General features: G+C 41.5%; 2 protein-coding genes and 2 pseudogenes across 2 annotated transcripts in view; 1 reads left to right on the top strand and 3 right to left on the bottom strand.

Moving 5' to 3' along the window:
- ERBB2 (erb-b2 receptor tyrosine kinase 2) overlaps window positions 1-7,522 on the top strand; it is a 108,047-nt gene extending 100,525 nt beyond the window's left edge. Inside the window, exons 25-27 of the mRNA XM_060781069.2 lie at window positions 407-580; window positions 2,043-2,310; window positions 4,153-7,522. Coding sequence (XP_060637052.2) covers window positions 407-580; window positions 2,043-2,310; window positions 4,153-4,541 — 831 coding nt within the window. The 3' untranslated portion in view covers window positions 4,542-7,522. The remainder of the gene's footprint in view (window positions 1-406; window positions 581-2,042; window positions 2,311-4,152) is intronic.
- A 1,329-nt stretch (window positions 7,523-8,851) lies between these two features.
- On the bottom strand, window positions 8,852-19,567 carry MIEN1 (migration and invasion enhancer 1). Its single transcript, XM_060781068.2, has 4 exons — window positions 19,360-19,567; window positions 12,493-12,590; window positions 11,751-11,827; window positions 8,852-10,630 (listed from the first exon to the last, which is right to left on the bottom strand). Exons 1-4 carry the CDS (start codon window positions 19,437-19,439, stop codon window positions 10,547-10,549), a joined length of 339 nt encoding a protein of 112 aa, XP_060637051.1. The 5' UTR covers window positions 19,440-19,567; the 3' UTR covers window positions 8,852-10,546.
- On the bottom strand, window positions 13,853-14,756 carry LOC137097296 (methionyl-tRNA formyltransferase, mitochondrial pseudogene; annotated as a pseudogene).
- LOC132778277 (large ribosomal subunit protein mL40 pseudogene) lies at window positions 14,343-19,445 on the bottom strand (annotated as a pseudogene).
- Window positions 19,568-20,263: the final 696 nt, after the last annotated feature.

Below are 20,263 nucleotides of genomic sequence, written 5' to 3'. Positions count from 1 at the left end.
GTGGATTCAACTGCTGAATGGGGGAATTCAAACTGTAGTGTATCCCATGGCCATAATCCATCACTAAGGCCACTACATCATGTTGGCTCTGTGGTTTATTGAGAGAACCCCCCCCCCCCCAATTTGCAGAGCATTCAGATTTGCGAACAAGGAAGTCATCCGTTCAAATCTTGGATCTTGCTTGCAACCATTGGGTGGCCCTCAATAAACCTTCACAGCATTATGGAAACCATGGATATTGGTGTATTCAAATGTGTCAAAAAATAAGAATATTAATGTACTGCACAGTATTCTTTATAAGAATTATTCAAAAGATATAGCAGAATCCTTCCTACCTCTTCCCAGAAGGAGAGATAGAATCCTTGAATCCACAAATATTTTTATTTGATTTATTCTTTTTTGACAGAATGATGATAAGATGGGTCTAGCCAGCCCCATTGACAGCACTTTCTACCGCACGTTGCTAGAGGAAGAAGACATGCAAGATCTGGTGGATGCAGAAGAGTACTTGGTCCCTCACCAGGGGTTCTTCGGTAATGAGGCATCGCCTGATTATCGTTCTCGGATTCCTTCAAACAGAGTAAGGTTACAGCTCACTCAGAAAATAACGATGATAGAGAAGCATCTCTGTATCAAGATTTCTAATGTCATTCCAGGCCTTTTAGCTATTCAAGTGCATGCCAGATATCTTGTATGAAGATTGACAATGAGTCACACACACACATTTTATTTTCTTCAAAGGGATATACTGTGTAATAGAACAGAGGTGTTTAGAACACATGCTAGTCATAGAACTTCGTAATTCATTCTGTTGAAACCACATACACACACAATTCCAAACTTCCGTTATTTCTGAAAGCTGGCCACAGGATACAAACTTTTCCCGAGAATTTCACATCTAAACCTTCCACTTACCTTTATAACTAGAGCACAATTTGGAAAGGGTTTTTTTTTGTTTTTTAATTACAGATCCTAAAATCTCCCCAGCCAGCACAGTCATTGGGATGTTAAAAGGTATAGTGAAGGGAACTCAGAGGGAGGAAGGAACAGGTTTGTTTTCTGCTACCCTGGAGACTAGGACCAGAACAATGGCTTCAAACTACAGGAAAGGCAATTCCACCTGAACATGAGGAAGAACTTCCTAACTGTAAGAGCTGTTCAGCAGTGGAACTCTCTGCCTCTGACTGTGATAGAGACTCCTTCTTTGGAGGCTTTTAAACAGGCTGGTTCTTCGGGGTGCTTTGAATACAATTTTCCTGCTTCTTGGAGGGGGTTGGACTGGATGGCCCACGAGGTCTCTTCTAACTCTGATTCTATAATTCAAAACCCAACTTTCAAACCAATGCTATAAATGATAACACATCCTACTTCCCAAATACTCATGTTACATCTCGCTTCATACTAATACAATGTAAAAAAAAATAGGGGGAAAAATCTGTTCCTGGTTTGACAGTCTTATTTCCTGTTTAATTGTTCAGTATTTACTTCGAAAGTAGTTGTTATACTCTAGAAACTTTATTTTTGTGGCTGCCACAAACTATGTGGAATTGGTTGAGACTCTACGAAATACTCATTGAAAAACTATAGCAAAATGTGCTGCAGGATGTCCTTCCCACAAAACAAAGTTTTTGCAGTTTAATAAACCTTTTCTGTGTTTTTCTAATACAACCAATTAGGAAATGACATTTATAACCCAGGAACAAAAATCATGTTCCATAGTGTAATTCAAGTGAACTAATATAATAATTCTCAAACCCGAGATTAGTATCATCTCACTTTTCTTGCAAAAAATAAATAAATGATTCCCATTCTTTCTTAAAAGTACTTAATTTTTTTTCTTTATTAAAGTTGATAATTTGTCAATTTCAGCAAATTCCAGCCTTTTTATCCTCCAATTTTCCTGAAGTGGTATATTTGTGTTTTTCCATTTTTTCGCTTAGAATAACCTTCTGCTGTAATCACATGTTGTAACAGTGTCTCATTTTGCTTCCTATTCATCCAACACATACAGTTCTGCAGGTGATTCTTGTCTTTCCTTCCAGAGTACCACAGAGACTCAGCCAGATGCAGAGGAGACTGACGAATCAGCTCAAAGCCCATATTTGGGCCCATTGCTCCCAGAACAGCCAAACAGTGTCCTCACTAACTTGATGCTTGATGGAGACTGTGCAGCAAGCAAGGCATTGCAAGACTCACTCCCAGAGTCTAGCCCTCTTCAGCGCTACAGTGAAGATCCCACCAGTCCTTCAACTAATGAACATGAGGATCTGGAGGCCCAAAACTACAATTCACCATCTGGTTTGATTCCAGGTATATGCATTGTATTTGTATTCACAAAATGCAGAACTAGAACAGGTGCCCCTGATGGTGTAGCAGGTTAAACTGCTGAGCTGCTGAACTTGCTGACCAAAAGGTCAGCAGTTTTAATCCAGGGAGTGGGGTGAGCTCCCACTGTTAGCCCCAGCTTCCGCCAACCTAGCAATTCGAAAACATGGAAATGTGAGTAGATCAATAGGTACCGCTTCAGCGGGAAGGTAACAGCACTCCATGCAGTCATGCTGGCCACATGACCTTGGAGGTCGAGTCGGGCATGACTAGACTTAATGTTAAGGGGAAACCTTTACCTTTACTAGAACAAGGGATTTTCATGTTTTTCATAGAATCATACAGTAGGAAGAGACTATGGAGCAACAGAAAACAAGCTTCTCCCTCCTCAATATAACATCCTTTCAAATATGTAAACATGACTATATTTCCCCTCTTAATCTTTTCTTCTCCAAGCTAAATACACCCAGCTCCCTAAACCATTCCTTATCGAGCTTGGCTTCCAGACCTTTTACCATTATAGTCACTCTGGACAGATTCCAGCTTGTCAACATTTTTCTTGAATTCTGCTGCCTAGAACTGAGTACAGTATTCCAGGTGAGTTCTGATCAAAGCAGAATAGAGTGGGACTCTGAGTTCCCTTGATCTCAACACTTGATCTCAGCAGAAAAAATGAAATGCAAAGATACAGAATGGGAGACGCGTGGCTCGAGAGCAGTATGTGTGAAAAAGATCTTGGAGTCCACATAAACAACAAGTTAAACATGAGCCAACAATGTGATGCGGCAGCAAAAAAAGCCAATGGGATTTTGGCCTGCATCAATAGGAGTATAGCGTCTAGATCAGTGGTTCTCAACCTGTGGGTACCCAGATGTTTTGGCCTTTCAACTCCCAGAAATCCTAACAGCTGATAAACTGGCAGGGATTCCTGGGAGTTGTAGGCCAAAGCACCTGGGGACCCACAGGTTGAGAACCACTGGTCTAGATCCAGGGTCTAGATGCCTTGGTTAGGCCACACCTGGAATATTGTGTCCAAGTCTGGGCACCACAATTGAAAAGATATTGACAAGCTGGAATATGTCCAGAGGAGGATGACTAAAATGACCAAGAGTCTGGAGAACAAGCCCTATGAGGAGAGGCTTAAAGAGCTGGGCATGTTTAGCCTAAAGAGAAGGCTGAGAGGAGACATGATAGCCATGTATAAATATGTGAGAGGAAGTCATAGGGAGGGAGTGAACTTGTTTTCTGCTGCCCTGGAGACTAGGACGCAGAACAATGGCTTCAAACTACAAGAAAGGAGATTCCATCTGAACATTAGGAAGAACTTCCTGACTGTGAGAGCTGTTCAGCAATGGAACTCTCTGCCCCGGAGTGTGGTAGAGGCTCCTTCTTTGGAAGCTTTTAAACAGAGGCTGGATGGCCATCTGATGGGGGTACTTTGAATGTAATTTTCCTGCTTCTTGGCAGGGGGTTGGACTGGATGGCCCATGAGGTCTCTTCCAACTCTATGACTCTGATTCTATACTTGTATTGATGCAGCCTAGATTCACATTGGCTGGTTTACCTAGCACATCACATTGTTGACTCATCTTTGACGTACGTATGGTCTGCCAAGATCCCTAGATCCTTTTCATATGAGCTCTTCTCAAGCACTCTTTTTCTGAGATGTTCTTCCCCCTAAAGTTCCTAGTTCTTAGGGTTTTTTTTGGGGGGGGGGGAATACTCAAAAAAGCAAAAAAAAATGGTTGGTTGGGTGGAGTTGGGAAACATAAGCTACTTTGTCATGGTTTTGTTAAAATCAGCTTTGGTTTTCTCTTACCTCTGCAGAATATGTTAACCAGCCAGAAAACAACTTGCCTTCCTGCAAAATTGTTCGACCTCCCGGGACTACCCTAGAAAAGGCAAAGGGTCATTTTGGCAAGAATGGACTCATCAAAGATCCAAAGAATGCCTTCCCCAGCAGTTTCACCAATGTGGTGGAAAACCCAGAATACCTGACGCCGTGCAACCTCCCTGTGGCTGGCCCTTTATCCCAAGCCTTTGACAATCTTTATTATTGGAATCAAGACCCTTCCAAGAGCAACCCAGTAGAATTCTTTGCTACCTCCGTTGCTCCTGTTGCCACCACTAATGGTTTCACCACAACCCCAACTGCGGAGAATCTGGAGTACCTTGGTCTTTCAGAATCTGTCACTTGCTCCAAGGACTTTGCATGAAGACCATTCCCCATCACCAGAGACATCTGTTTTCATAATGAAGGCAGCTCAGGACACAAAATTGTGAATTATTAATTCATGTAAGAATGAGTAAGATTCATATAGGCCTCTTCAGGCCAAGGAGGTTCCTTTTTTCTCTTCTTCCTGGCAGCTAGGCTAAGGCAGGGATGGACAGAAGATAGATCTGGATCTCATGGCTGATTCACAGTGCATTACAATGGATTGCTGATTCTCGGAGCAGCAAAAATGTTATACCTGACATATACACTTTAATTTATACTTCTCAAATTTATACTGAGATGATCAGGAGTGTGTTTTTGTGTGGGAAACCTTTGAGCATCACTCAGTTCCAGCACTCAGGACTAATTCCTGGGCCTAGAATTATATTTTATATGTATGACTATTGCATCAAGTTCTGGTTGATGGGTCTAAGGGTTCAAGTAAAGGAAAAATAAGAAAATAGGACGCACATGCCTATATGGGATTTGTGACAGTTTCCGTCAAACGGCATGCAAACAAAATGGAGTGCTCCTCAGTTTCTTCCTCATCTCTTCCTTGGATTGCAAAACAGAAGGGGGTCAGACCACTACTTGGATTACTGCATTTAGAGTTGAAACCTTTGGCGAGGGTGTTAGAGAAAAGCCACAGGAAGATGTCCATCCTGGATTTTACACTGACAGCTAGGAAAAGCCGTGAGATATTCTTTTGAGAAAAAAAAATTGAGGCAGAATGTGAGTTTCTCTTTGAAACTGTGATGTTTTTTATTGTTTTTCAATGGTAAAAAAGGGAATTTTTGTTCAGACTTCAGAACAGAAAAGACAGCGTTCTTTCACAAAGTTACATCAAAACGTATATGTGGTGGTAGAGTCTGGAGAAGAAATAATTTTGCATCATAGCAAGTCTTTGTGGTGATTAAACTATTAGAAGAATCAGATGAGGAACAACAAAACATAGATTCATTACATGGTATGGGCAGCTTTATAAACGATAATAATATGAGACTAATTGAACATCTTACTATAGTGTGGTAATAAATCTGTTGGGTTTTTTTTAAGCGACACCACTTTTTAATACCAAATTTTATATTGCATTGTTGTGGCATTCAGTTTGAAACTATGGAGAAAAGGCCAAGATGTACTGTTTTGAGTGACAGGGAGGGAGATTTGAGCTATTATTCTCAGTGTTCTTTTAATATTTATTGCATTGAAATTGGGTGGGAATGTAAAAAAAACTGTCAGAAGAATGAAACTGGATTGTGGAAATCTCATTTCACTTTATTTTGTTTTTTTGGAGAAAGGTGTCCCAAAATACATGTTTGGGAAAATCTCAGAAGTCAAGAGATGCCCTGGAATGAGATTTCCAATGGGATGAAGCTTCAATGTTCTATGTTTAACTCCTTCTCTGTTATTATTGACAAACAAAATAGTCCGCAGAATAAATTATGTAAAATAAGAGGAATGTAGCAAAAGTGCTCAGTTTGGGAGGTTTATATAGACCACTAAACTGAGCTTTTATAAGTGCCTTAAACATAGAACCCTAAAGCGAGGCTTATTATTCAGTGTTTTTCTCAAAGAATTAACTGAGAATTGGATGTCCATGGCAGGGATGGCGATTGTAAATAGGATTTGCGTCTTGCTCATTGAAATGTGAAGTTGTTGTATTAATTTTGGACCTTTTCATCTCAAAAAATCAGCTTGCTAAGGGATTCTCTTCACATGAAGCTGTCACTTCAAAATCTAACTATGTAGCTTTCAGGTTTTTTGGATAATACAGGGTGCAGCAGCATAACTTCATTTTTCCAAAACTTAATAAAACCCTTTGTATGAATCGGAAAAAAATATTATAATGTAGGCACATACCTAAAGTTTTGTTTTACATAGTTTTGAAGATCAAATTAGGTCGGTGACGTCCCCCATTCTCTATTCTCTGAATAAAACAATTTCTGGCATTTGTCATGACTCTTGCCAGCATAGCAGGCGTTATGTTGGCAATTTCTTCCTGGATGTTGGTCTGCAAATTTTGTAGAGTCCTTGGACGGTTCACATAAACACGGGATTTCAAAAAACCCCATAAAAAAAATCACAAGGGGCCAAATCTAGAGAGCAGGCCGGCCACTCCAAATCTGCTCGAAAAGTAGGCCCCAACGGCAAAAGCACGCTTCTCACTGTTCCAACGCATGATGGTGACTGAACTGTGTCAGGACAAAACTTTATACTCCCACCTCTTGAACGAGACCACTAGCGCTCCGCTACGTCTTTAACCGACTGAATGGCGCGCATTTTTAAAAAAGGAAGTTATGCTGCTGCACCCTGTAGAAGCAGGATGATGGGACATAATAGAAATCCTTAAAACTCAGACAACTATGAGAATAACTGCAAAAGCAAGTGTTAGGAAAGATTGATGTTGGCTCTAGAGAAAAGATCAATCTTTCTTGTCCATTGTAATTTTGTATATATTGACTTCCTCCCAGTAGAGGCAGCTCTACTGGTCTGTAGTAGAAAGTTGTGTTCCTTTAAAAGTAGGAAAAAAATGACCTGTGATGCTACATGGGGTGGTAAGCAATGAAAACACCACAGTGCCTTTCTTTGAAAACTTTGACCAGCGTTCTTTTCCTTTTTTGGATCTTTTCTTAGTCACACGATTCCAAAAACTCTAAAACAACCTGTTCTTTGAAGGCAGTTCTGTATGTAATTGTGATTAAAATGGCTTGTTCTGTGTGTTCAAATATGTGGGAACTGCAAATAGTACTTTTAGCATCATCTATGGAAATTCTGTAAGTAACACAAGGCAGAATTAAAACACAGTCAATTTTGGGCATGATGGGGTGTGGGGAGCCATCAAATTTCCCTCTAAAACCTGTGTTTTCAAGTTGGTGCTATTTTGGTACAGTGAAGGTTATCTGCTGTGGATGACTTCAAAGCAATCAATTGTGTAATAAGTATTTGTATATCTGAGAATTATACAATGGTTTTCATTTTCTATACTATTTTTCCTGAGTATTTTTTTCTGGGGCAAACATTTGTTGACACCTCCTCTCTCTCTCTCTCTCTCTCAAAAAAAGATAAACATTCTACATCCCGTCTATGGAACAGATCTAGGCAGGACAACTTTATTTTACAAATTACAGTGAGGTGAGAGCTTCTAAGACCAGAAAACTCTCACCATTAACAACCTATGCTCCTAAATCCCTGTGGCCTTGCTTTCCTTTTGTATCAGTCTTAACAAAAAGAAAGCCCGGCAGCTGTATGTCATTGTGTTTTGTAATGTGTGTAACATATACAGGAGTGAACACTTTTCCTCATACATCTGGCTTGTGACATGTTTGCAGGGTCTGTCAAGGTTGCTATTCCAAGGTGATAGATGGTGCAAACCCTAAAGGACATCAAAAGTCAATATCTTTTTGACAAAGATTATTGCTTGAAGGAGAGTGATAGTGACAGTCTGTGTTACAAATCTCCTGAGTAGACACACAAAATTTAGGGAAATGCTGACCTCATTAGTCATCCCAATTTTACCCAAGTTCTTTCCCATCTTATTTCCCCAGTACAAGTATGAAGATGATTAAAGATACAGCAGATAATTGCAACCAAAGAAGAAAATACTTATAACTGGAGGGAGCGAGCAGCAGTGGGATTGAGAGGTCACCCCATATTACTGGCAAAAGGGGTCACTTTGCTCTGCATGTCAACTAAAAGACTAAATGTCCACTCATTGCCAAAATTCTCTCATCCACACACACAAAAAGGTGGTAGTGGATAGAAACCACAACTGCTTTATTTAAGGAAATCAATATGTTAAGTAGTGTATAGATCAATTGTTTCTAAGGTACCAGCCCTTTCCCATCATTTGGTAAAGTAATCTTAGAAGGCCTGGCACCTCTCAATCTTCCGGGTTTTTAACATCAGTAGGATCTCCCATCACATCCTGCTGGCTCTACACCAAACCCTTTTGACTACAAAACAACTGATGAACTAAGAAGATACTAATGGTGCAAACTCCCTTGGTTGAAAACCTGAGAATAGCTGAACAAATGGGTGGGGGCAAGCAGCCAAAATTGACAGTGTTGCTAAGCTATAGCTGCTACAGTTATGCAAAACGGAAGTATCTAGACACCCTTAAAATACACTGCTGTTTTGCTTTCTATACACGGGATTGCCTTTAGATTTGGCTGAGAATCTTGCCTAATGCCCCACCCTCTCTCTAAAATGGCACCTTTGCACCTCTTCCTTCCAGCAGCTACCCCAAACACTATTAGCTGCTCTCCTGGTTTTCTCCCAACCAGTCCACACACATAGACATTATTCACTACAAATGTTTAACTTGTTTCTTTATATAAATTGGATTATACAACATTCTCAACACATAAATTAAGACACTGAGGAGGAACGGTATTGGCTATTTTTTTCACCTTTTGCTCTCAACAAGGGCCAAGCATCTTCAGAATGTTTTAGCAGCAACATTTCTTACAATGGTAGGAGATGTACCAAGGTTTCAAAGGGACAAATAGAAAACTCTATGATAAAACCCCGAAGTATTGAAACAGGGAGTAGGCACAAAAGAGGATTGAGACATATTAGGCAGATGATATGTATGCATAGCTTTCTCTCCCACACAAAATGAAATGGGGGACATGGAGCTATTGTATTTGATGCTTTCCCACCCAACCCTGTGTCATTAGTTGCCAAATTCATTGGTCAGGAAACATAACAGTACAGTGAAGCCATTGCATTGGTCTGCATTACAGGAAGGCAATGTGCATCTGCTTGCTTGTCTCAGGCTAAACAAAGACATCGAAGTGTTTTGCCCATGTTTTGTTTTTTAGGTAATGTGCGCAAGTCAACATTTAATGCATGAATTTCCATCGATTACAATTGAATCTTTTTAACTATTGACACCCATGGGCCTTGGAAATGCTTCATTGACGGCATAGTAACGTAAGGATTTTTTAAAAAAGTGTTAACAATGACTGCATATAAGAGCATGTGGTTAATTTGATCAACACCAGTCAATGTAGCTGCAGATAATGTTTTAAGCAGCAGGAAATTCCAAATATGTAACTGGCAGGTTGTTAAAATTGTATGAATCCTATCAAAATTTATGTATCCAGGTTCCTCCTCTCCTTTCCTCAAAAGATTGGTCTAGTTGGAGAGATCTGCATTGGAATGTCTACAGAAAGTCCTGACAAGAAGGAAACAGGACTTGATGTAGAAAATAGATGGCACTGGCTACCTGGGAAGGACTTCACAATTAAAAGTGATAAACCTTTCAGCTGAGCTACTATTCTCCTTTTCAAAGCCAAAATTGGGCAATTGTGTAGGACACGGATAGAAATATACATAGCTGCAGCAGAGCTGTGGTAAATTTTTATCTCACCCCACGTGAAGGGCAAAAAAGTGGGAGTGCTAACTGAAAGGACACCGATGATCATGACTAAGCTGGGGGCTTCTTCCGTGACATCAATCCATATAGACTTCTTAGTAAGCGCTGCACAAGCACTTCCAGTTTTATAGAGGGGGCAAGATGAGACACTAGCTTATACTAGCTCCTAATTAGAGGAATGCGAAACTCAAGGGAGGAAGGAAACAGCTGATCTCTGAATGAATCACAGAAGTCAGAAGAATTAAAGAGGATCTAATTCTGATTGGATTGGTGGGGCTGTTTCACTCTTGTGCATACAGATACAGGCAAAAACAGTAATCAAAACAAAATCCATTCTGGTCTTTAGCAATGAGAGGAGGCATGTTTTGAAACTATTTTCCTTTTGAAGAAAGGCTGATTGAGCCAGCTTGTTTAGCAAGCACTCTAGACCTTCATGCTTCCCTTCCCCAAAGTGGCTCAGGTTTTTGTTATAAGGTGTTATGTGCAGGCAACTACACATCATGTTCATTTCACTTCAGCAACTCCCTTCCCCCTTCACCAAACCTAGCAGTCAAGAGGTAGAGGCAAGAATGGCCAGGATTATAGGTGTCGGGTATGTAGAGAACTGAAAGAGGTGGAGACAGAAACTAAAGGATGACGCACGGAGGTCGGCTCTTGGTGATCTTCTCAAGTGGCTCCCCATTAATAGCCTTGCGGATAGCTTCAATGAGCTGGAAGAGAGGAAACGGTAAGTGTGAATTCCTGTGATACAGGCTCGCTCTCCGCTAGTGAACAAAGTGGTTTGAGAGTTGACTGTGAAGGCAACAGTTTCAAAGATGTATTAGGCAATGGAAACCCACTGGGGGATCTTAGGAAAATCACATTTTCTCAGAGGAAGGCAAAACGAATGACCACTGCCACTGTCATGAAAATATTTTGATAGGCTCGCCTTAGGGTTGTCATAAATCCAAAGTGACATGAAGACACACAACCAAAAAAGTGATTTAATCATCAGAGCATCCTCTTAATATAATCTTAGTAATTATTTGGGGTTTTAAAAGATGCCTGAAGTGTAATAACGATTTTATCATACAAAATAATAAGCAAGTTAAATATAACAGGCAGCTTCTTTCCCATTCCAAAACCCACAAATACATTATAACCAGAGACGTGAATCAGAAATAGATCAGTCACCTATAATTGCATAATGATAAAGGCCAATTTTAGCTGGTGCATCCAGAATTTAAAGAATTGTTTTTGGACTTTAAAAAATATTTTAAATACTTGTTGATGTATTTTTTTCTCTTAAATGATAGGCTATTCTTATCTTGTTTCATGCCTTCAAGTCATACACAACTGATGGTTTTCTGGGGCTGAAAGTGTATGATTCATTCGGTAGGTTTTCATGGCTGAACAGGGAATCAAACTCTAGACTCCTGAATTGTTGTCTGACACTCAAACTATTAGACCACACTGGCTCTTATTTAATTTAAGAGACACTTACAAAGAAGCTCAGACAATAATGCAAGCAATTTACATTCAATGTATTGAGCATCTCCTTTTTAAACTGTCAACAGAACACCTACAATATTCACATGCAGCAATTCTTCAGACAAAAGCTGTCATCTACTAATCATTACGATTATTTTATGAATATTTTAAAGATGAAACTGAGATGCTGCAATCTTCCTGAATTTGGGATGAAGCTAGGGAGATGCAATTTTGCTTCATTTTAGAAGAAAAAAAATCAATAATGACATACATCTCAGAATTGCAGGAATCATCTCAAAGAAGCTGCCATGCTCTGGACCAAAGCTCAAGAGATTGCAGCGTGCAGGAGGAAGAACTTACATCTTTTTCATAAGGGAATCCTCCATTCTCAAGTTTGGAAAAGACAAGCTGTCCATTTATTTCTATTTCAAATGCACCTGTAAGGTAAAAAAAAAAACTAGCATGAAATGAGAAGATGGCAGGGTGAGATGTAAAGCCAGTAGTTTCCACCCCGTGATATGTTTCACAATTCTATCACCTTCACAGCAATACTAAATGCCCCTCCTTCATTACACTATAAACATGGTTTTGCTAATTGCTACTATTACACTATGGGCCCTTCCAGACAGGCCCTATATCCCAGGATGTGAACCCAGGTTTTTTGTTTATCCCAGATTATCTGGCAGTGCTGACTCATGTAATCCAGTTTAAAGCAAAAAACCTGGGATCATATCCTGCGATATAAGGCATTTGTAAGGAAGGGCCCTTCGTAACATGATTTTTGTTCCTGGGTTATAAATATTATTTCCTAATTGGTTCTATCATAAAAACATAGAAAAGGTTTATTAAACTGCAAAGACTTTGTTTTTGTGGGACAACCTAAAGCACATTTTTCTATAGTTTTCTATTAATATCTCATAGAGTCACAACCAATTCAACAGAGTTTGTGGCAGCCACAAAAACAAAGCTTCTGGAGTATAAAAACTACTTTCAAAGTAAGTACTGTACAGTTAAACAGTTAACACCTTCAAACCAGGAACAGAAAAAAAATCAAACTTTGTTACATAGTGTTATCAGCATGGAAGTTTACATGAGAACCTACCTGTTCCTCCAAGTCGGGAATCAATCTCCACATCTGGATATTCTTCTTTGACTGCGTTAGCCAGTTCTAGATAGGCAGATTCAAAGCCACATGGCTTGCTGGGAAAAGAAAGTTTGTCAGATTGTCAAAAGGAAGCTGAACATGACAACGAAAATTTGTAATTTTCAATAGAGAACTAGTGGAGCAAAACCACATAATGTGACTATACTGTCAATTGTTTTTTGTTACAGTAGACACACAGTGAACTGTCCATGACATCAGTCTTTATTAATTTGTCAAAATGCATTATGTGTAATTTGAGACAACTCTCATTCTGTGGAATCAGTGTTTACATGCCAACATTAGATATTCTAAGGAAAATATAGGTTGAGCATCGCTTATCCAGAATCCCAAAATTTTAAATATCCCAAAACACATAGGTGGCCCTTCATTTTCTAATGGGGCAATATACAGAAACTTTGCTTCATGGAGAAAATTACTTAAAACACTGCAATCAGGTAGTGGGTATAAGGTGTAAATGAAACGTAGATTAATTTCATGCCTAAACTTCAGGCTCATCTCCAAGAGACCTCATTATGAATTGATATAAAAAAACATAGGTAATCCCAAATCTGAACAGAATCCAAAATACAGGATACTTCTGGTACCAAGAATTTTGGATAAAGGATACTCAACATGTAAAAAGGTAAAGGTAGTCCCCTGACATTAAGTCCAGTCATGTCTGACTCTGGGGTGTGGTGCTCATCTCCATTTCTAAGCCGAAGAGCCAGCGTTGTCCGTAGACACCTCCAAGGTCATGTGGCCAGCATGACTGCATGGAGCGCCGTTACCTTCCCGCCGGAGCGGTACCTATTGATCTACTCACATTTGCATGTTTTCGAACTGCTAGGTTGGCAGAAGCTAGGGCTGACAGCGGAAGCTCATGTTGCTCCCCAGAATCGAACCTGCAACCTTTTGATCAACAAGCTCAGCAGCTCAGTGCTTTAATCCACTGCGCCACCAGGGGCTCCACTCAACATGTAGTATACGTTAAACTCAAGATCCATGGGCCAAATACAGGACACCACATCATTTTATGGTGCCCACCAGATGCTGGACTATAATTCCTATATTCCCTATCATGACTAGAGCTAATGGGAATTGTGATTCAGTAACATCTGGAAGGCTGCAGTTTATTCTGTTTAGGTAGGACAGTTGAGTTTGAATTTAGATACAAGACTTGCAGATAATGTGTCTGACTTAAAAATGCCCTTTAACCCTTCCCCAACCTCAGAGCCACAAGTGCTGTTAGGCTGCAACTCCCATTATTCCCAGATTGCGTGGTGGATAATTAAAAGGGATGGGAGTCGTTCAATAACAACTAAAGAGCACTGACCACTATGTCAGGTAATGTCTCCACTTCCAGTAAATCCAGTAGTTTCACAGCAGTCCCCTCCAAAGTGTTTACAGGGGCATCATGGCATTCAAGGCACAATGCATCCATAGTATCTGTTTCACCATTTGCTCTTCCAATCAGATGCAACTTATTGCAGAAGTGACTTCGGGTGCAAATGTTACTCCTCCCTTGGATTGCTCTCTACTGTTCTGTAAACTTTCAGATAAGTTTTGGAAAACAGTGATGAGAAGTTTGGATAATGTCGACTGCAACTTTTTTGCTGAGTAGTGGGCTGGGACAGTAGTTGATCCTGCTTAATATTTGGAGCTACATCAAACCTGTTAGGTCTGACTTGTATAATTGTAGGCCCAGTAGTTCAATTTCCATGGAGCACTGTATGGATGATGGGTACTGGGCCACACCACCAAGGAAAGTAGCTGTGTGGGACATTGAGAACAACATATGGGACCTTCAGAATGTGCAGACATCAAAGTGTTAGCAGGGAACAATGTTGGGCCACAAGTGGATGGGGGAGCGGGAGCTGCTCTGCAGAGCTCTTGACCAGTAGCCCCTTCAACATTTCAGACTCAAATTGTCCTGAAAGAAATCACAAAACCCAAACATGATAGGATCCCACACTGATATCCATGAGCCAGGAAGGAACTTAGCAAGGGTTGGGTACTGTTTTAGCTCACACTTTGTCCAGAAATAATGGGACTGCTGGTATCTAGAATATATCCAATTCCAAAAAAGATATAATGATACAACCCCCTTCAGCTTTTTTTTTTTTTTTTTTTGCTTCAGGCATGATTTGCCTTATTCAGAACCAGTGGGAGAACAGATTGCTTTCCAGTCTACTCTGATTATATTTATTTATCAAATGGAGCATCTTCTGGCAGTCCCTTGGCAACCTTTGGTGTCACTGGCTATAATCTTTAGTGATGTCATGGCACCTCCCTTCAAGAACCTCATACTTCAGCACCGGTGGTGTGTGGATCAGCTCCTGCTTCTCAAAAGGGAACAGCCATTCATCCCGCCGAATAGCTGCCTGATACAGCTCCTCCGATTCGAGACGCAGTTCTTTTAAGGCCTCTTCTTGGGCCTCCACTAGGGACCTGGCTGCCTCCATCTCTGCCTTGTGCTGTGCTTGCTTATACACCGCCCACTTCTTCAAAAGCAATGCTCGTCTTTCGCTCTCCTCAAAGGGCAGAAGAGAGATGGCTCGCACTTTTGTTTCATCCATGAATCGGAATGGTGTTATAAAATCTTCAATGGGAATCAATTCCTGAGGAGCCTTTTCCAATTTTTTAATCTTCTTCTTCATCCGGTCCCTTATGGCAAGTTCTCTCTTTGGATCCACATTCTTCTTTTTCTTGGGTTCTGCTCTGATGGGGAGAGCAGCCCTCAGTCCGAGAAGTGAAGACTGCCAGTGGTTTGCTCGATGCTGAATGTTCCAGATCAGTTGAGAACTCAAGGAAGCACTTCCCAGCCCAAACCGAGCGAAACTCAAGGCCAACATCGATCACTATGTGAAAAAAATTATAGCTGTTTCCTTTTGTCCACGAATTCTCCATCCATAGATCCAATGCCCATTTGAAGGCAACTATAAGGCTGTTGTGGCTCTTGATGAAAATTAGTACGAAACCTCTGCTGTAGTATCAACACAAGTGTCAGGTTTTTATCTTCTCATCTTGAAGAAGTAAAGTCTTTGGGAAAAGGAGCAAAAGGACAAGCCATTCAAAATCTGTCATTTGTCCACAACTCAGCCATCAGTTTCCTCAGGCCACTTCTACACTGTGCTATATCCCAGAATCTAATGCCAGATTATCTTCTTATCCTAGATTATCTAGCAGTGGAGACTCATACAATCCAGTTCAAAGCAGATAATCTGGGATCGGATCCTGGGATATAGCACAGTGTAGGAGCGGGTTCAGTCTTCTTTTAATAAGGCAGATATCATTTCCGATATGACACAATATCTCATACAATTTCCTACACATTAAATCTACAAAGCACTGACCCTTATTTACTAAGGGAAAAAATCTGGACATAGAATAAAAAGTTGCCCCAAATTACTGAGACGGGACTCGGGAGGTCTTCTCCATTACAGGTTGCATATCCCTTATCCAAAATTGATTCCATATGTTGGATTTTTCCAATTTTACAAAACTTCCACATACATAATGGGATATCTGAAGGTGCATCTAAACCAGTGGTTCCCAACCTGTGGTCCATGTACCACCCGTAGTCCCCAAGAACTAAAATATGGTCCACATCCTCACCATTAATACACCGTTGCAACAAGAGTGACTGGTCTCGCGAAACCCTCTTATAGTGCCGAAGCTGACTACCCACAAAAGGAACAAGAAGCCTCCTGACTGCTGCTTCTTCTCCCCAGCCATTCTCGAGTGCAGCCATGTGGCACCTGGAAGCTGAGGCACCTTGGTGTCTTCGTTTTTAGGCCTGTTCCTGGGATTATTTGGGGTGCTGGTTCCGAAAATTGCATTGGATAGACCACATCACCTCTAGATTATTAGATATGGTTTTCTGTGTGCGAGCAGATGGCAACTAGTGGATGGCACATGTTTTGTACCAGAAACTAGAGCTGATGTGGTCTATCTAATGCAATTTTCTGAATCAGCACCCCAAATAACCAAACCGAATCCAAAGTTGACCAAAAATTGATTCGTAACCCTTTTGGTACTAATGTTGGAGAGTAGTCCCTGGTCAAAGTGGTCCCTGGTCAAAAAAAGGTTGGGAACCACTTATTTAAACTATAGAATTCATTGGGTTGTTGTAGGTTTTTTCGGGCTATATGGCCATGTTCTAGAGGCATTCTCTCCTGATGTTTCGCCTGCATCTATGGCAAGCGTCCTCAGAAATAGTGAGTCACTAACTCTGAGGATGCTTGCCATTGATGCCCCCAAAACATCAGGAGAGAAGGCCTCTAGAACAGGGGTCCTCAAACTAAGGCCCAAGGGCCGGATGCAGCCCTCCAAAGTAATTTATCCGGCCTCGCTCAGGGTCAACCTAAGTCTGAAACAACTTGAAAGCACACAACAACAATAACAACAATCCTATCTCATCAGCCAAAAGTAGGCCCACATTTCCCATTGAAATATGAATAAGTTTATATTTGTTAAAATTGTTCTTCATTTTAATTATTGGATTGTTTTTTTCAAATTATAATCTAGCCCTTGAACCGTTTAATGGATTGTCACCTGGCCCTCTGTTTAAAAAGTTTGAGGACCCCTGCTCTAGAACATGGCTATATACGCTGAAAAAACCTACAACAACCCAGTGATTCCAGCCATGAAAGCCTCCGACATTATATAGAATTCATGTCATCTGATAATTTAAAATCCTGTGCCTCGGTGCTATTGATCAATGGGATTTATAGTTTGGTGAGGCATCACTGTTGTTTTGCTAGAGAAGGCTGCAGACCTTGTCAAACTACAAGTCCCATGATTCCATAGCACAGAGCCATGGCAGCCAAAATGGCGTCAAACTGCATTAATTCTACAGATCTAAATAACTTTAAAAATCATTTTTATGTTTCAGATATGCCTAGAAAACGACAATGTAGTTTCTAAAGTAAAGACTCTGCCAAAGAATGATGGTGCCTCACCGAACTAAAACATCCATGACTCCACAGCACTGAGTGGTCTCAAAATGTAGGAATGCACCCTTAGGACCTTGTCACTCTAGAGCAGTAGTTCTCAACCTGGGGTCCCTAGATGTTTTTGGCCTACAATTCCCAGAAATCCCAACAGCTGGTAAACTGGCTGGGATTTCTGGGAGGTGTAGGCCAAAAACATCTGGTGGTCCAAGGTTGAGAAGCATTGCACTAGAGAATGAATCCACTTTAAATCTGGTTGCTGCCTTCTGCAGAATTCTGGGGTTTGTTGTTTAGGGAGGAACCTTTAACAACCTCACTAAACTACAAATCCCAGGAGGCAGAATCTAGATTTAAAGTGGATTCATTCTCTAGTGCAATGTTTCTCAACCTTCCTAATGTCGTGACCATTTAATACAGATATGCAGGACGTATTTTCATTCACCGGCCCAAATTTGGCACAAATACTTGATATGCCCAAATTTGAATACTGGTGAGGTTGGTGTGGGGATCGATTTTGTCATTTGGGAGTTGTAGTTGCTGAGATCTACAGCTTACCTACAACCAAAGAGCATTCTGAACTCTATGAACGATGGAATTGAACCAAACTTGGCATACAGAACTCCCATAACCAACGGAAAATACTGGGTTTGGTGGGCATCGACCTAGAGTTTTAGGGTTATAGTTCACCTACATCCAGAGAGCACTGTAGACTCAAACCATGATAGATCTGGAGCAAACTTGCAACAAATATTCGATATGCCCAGATGTGAACACTGGGGGAGTTTGGGGAAAATAGGCATCAACATTTGGGAGTTGTAGCTGCTGGGACTTATAGTTCACCTACAATGAAAGAACACTCTGAACCCTACCATAACAAACAGAAAATACTAGAAGGGTTTGGTGGGCATTGACCTTGAATTTTGAAGTTGTAGTTCACCTACATCCAGAGAGCACTGAGGACTCAAACAATGATGGATCTGGACCAAACTTGGCATGAATACTCAATATGCCCAAATGTTTGGGAAAAACAGACCTTGACATTTGGGAGTTGTAGTTGCTGGGATTTATAGTTCACCTACAATGAAAGAGCACTCTGAACCTCACCAACAACAGAATTGGGTCAAACGTCCCACACAGAACCCCATGATAACCGGCACAATGTAAATATCTGATATCCAGAATGTATTTTCATTCACTGGACCAAATTTGGCAGAAATACCAAATACGCCCAAATTTGAATACTGGTGGGGTGGGATTGATTTTGTCATTTGGGAATTTATAGTTAACCTACAATCAAAGAGCATTCTGAACTCTACCAACGGTGGAATTAAACCAAACTTGGCACACAGATCTCCCATAATCAACAAAAAACACTGGAAGGCTTTGGTGGGCATTGACCTTGAATTTTGGAATTGTAGTTCACCTACATCCAGAGAGCACTGAGGACTCAATGATGGATCTGGACCAAACTTGGCACGGATACGCGATATGCCCAGATGTGAATGGTGGAGTTTGGGGAAAATAGACATTGACATTTGGGAGTTGTAGTTGCTGGGATTTATAGTTCACCTACAATGAAAGAGCACTCTGAACCTCACCAACAACAGAATTGGGCCAAACTTCCCATACATGACCAACAGAAAATACTGTGCTTTCTGATGGTATTTGCTGCCCCCTCTGACACTCCCTTGCAACCCCTCTAGGGGTCTTGACCCCAGGTTGAGAAACAGTGCTCTAGTGTGATGAGGCAGTAAAAGGAGAGAAAGAATGCGGTCGGGCCCGCGAAGAAAAAAACCCGGCGAGGCTTGAGCGAAATGGGCGGGGCCTAAGGCAGAAGGGGCGGGGCCACGCGATATTTTTCCCCTCCCCTCACCAGTATTCCACCACGATTCGGACGCCCCCTTCGGTCGCGGGCGGGGCCTCGGCAGGAGGCTCCCCCGACCCTCCGCTCATGGCGCGCTTTTCCGGAGCCTCCCTCAGCCCCTCCCTGCGCCGTCCAGCTGGCCTTCACTCAGGCCTTGCCGCAGCTTTGAGACACAGAAAGCAACTTCCTGTGACATCATTTCCGGCGTTGCTTTCCGGCCGGAGACACGTCGTGTCCTTGGAAGGAAATGGATCTCCTTCCAGCTTTCGCTACTCCTCGGCGCTTGAGTATTATGGCGCCACCTAGCGGTGTTTAGCGAGAAGTGCAACCTCTGTCCGTCAGGTTTAGTGCATCCTTCTGCAGAGAAACACACGCATGCGCAGTAGGAGGCGGCTCCTTAAAGAGACATTACGTTTTTTCCCCGAATCCGCTGGGTTTATCTAGCATGACTGATGATCGTGCCATCACCACTCAAGCAGGGAGCTTTGAGACAGTTGAACAGAAGCTCTCCGAAGGTCTAGGTGCTCTTACTGCCTATTACAGGGAAAACCAACTAGTCCCTAACCCATCTAAAACACAGGCATGTGCTTTTCACCTTAAGAACAGACAAGCATCCCAAGCTCTGAGGAATACCTGGGAAGGAACCCCACTGGAGCATTGCAGCGCACCCAAATACCTGGGAGTCACTCTGGACCGTTCTCTGACCTACAAGAAGCACTGCCTGAATATCAAGCAAAAAATGGGCGCTAGAAACAAAAGCTGACTGGCACAGCCTGGGGATCACAACCAGATACAGTGAAGACATCTGCCCTTGCGCTATGCTACTCTGCTGCTGAGTATGCATGCCTAGTATGGAACACATCTCACCACGCTAAAACAATGGATGTGGCTCTTAATGAGACATGCTGCATTA

Source organism: Anolis sagrei, chromosome 6 (assembly GCF_037176765.1).
Source record: "Anolis sagrei isolate rAnoSag1 chromosome 6, rAnoSag1.mat, whole genome shotgun sequence".
NCBI classification, from domain to species: domain Eukaryota; kingdom Metazoa; phylum Chordata; class Lepidosauria; order Squamata; family Dactyloidae; genus Anolis; species Anolis sagrei.
Note: the sequence above shows the minus strand (reverse complement) of the source record. Positions and strands in the feature narration are given on the sequence as shown.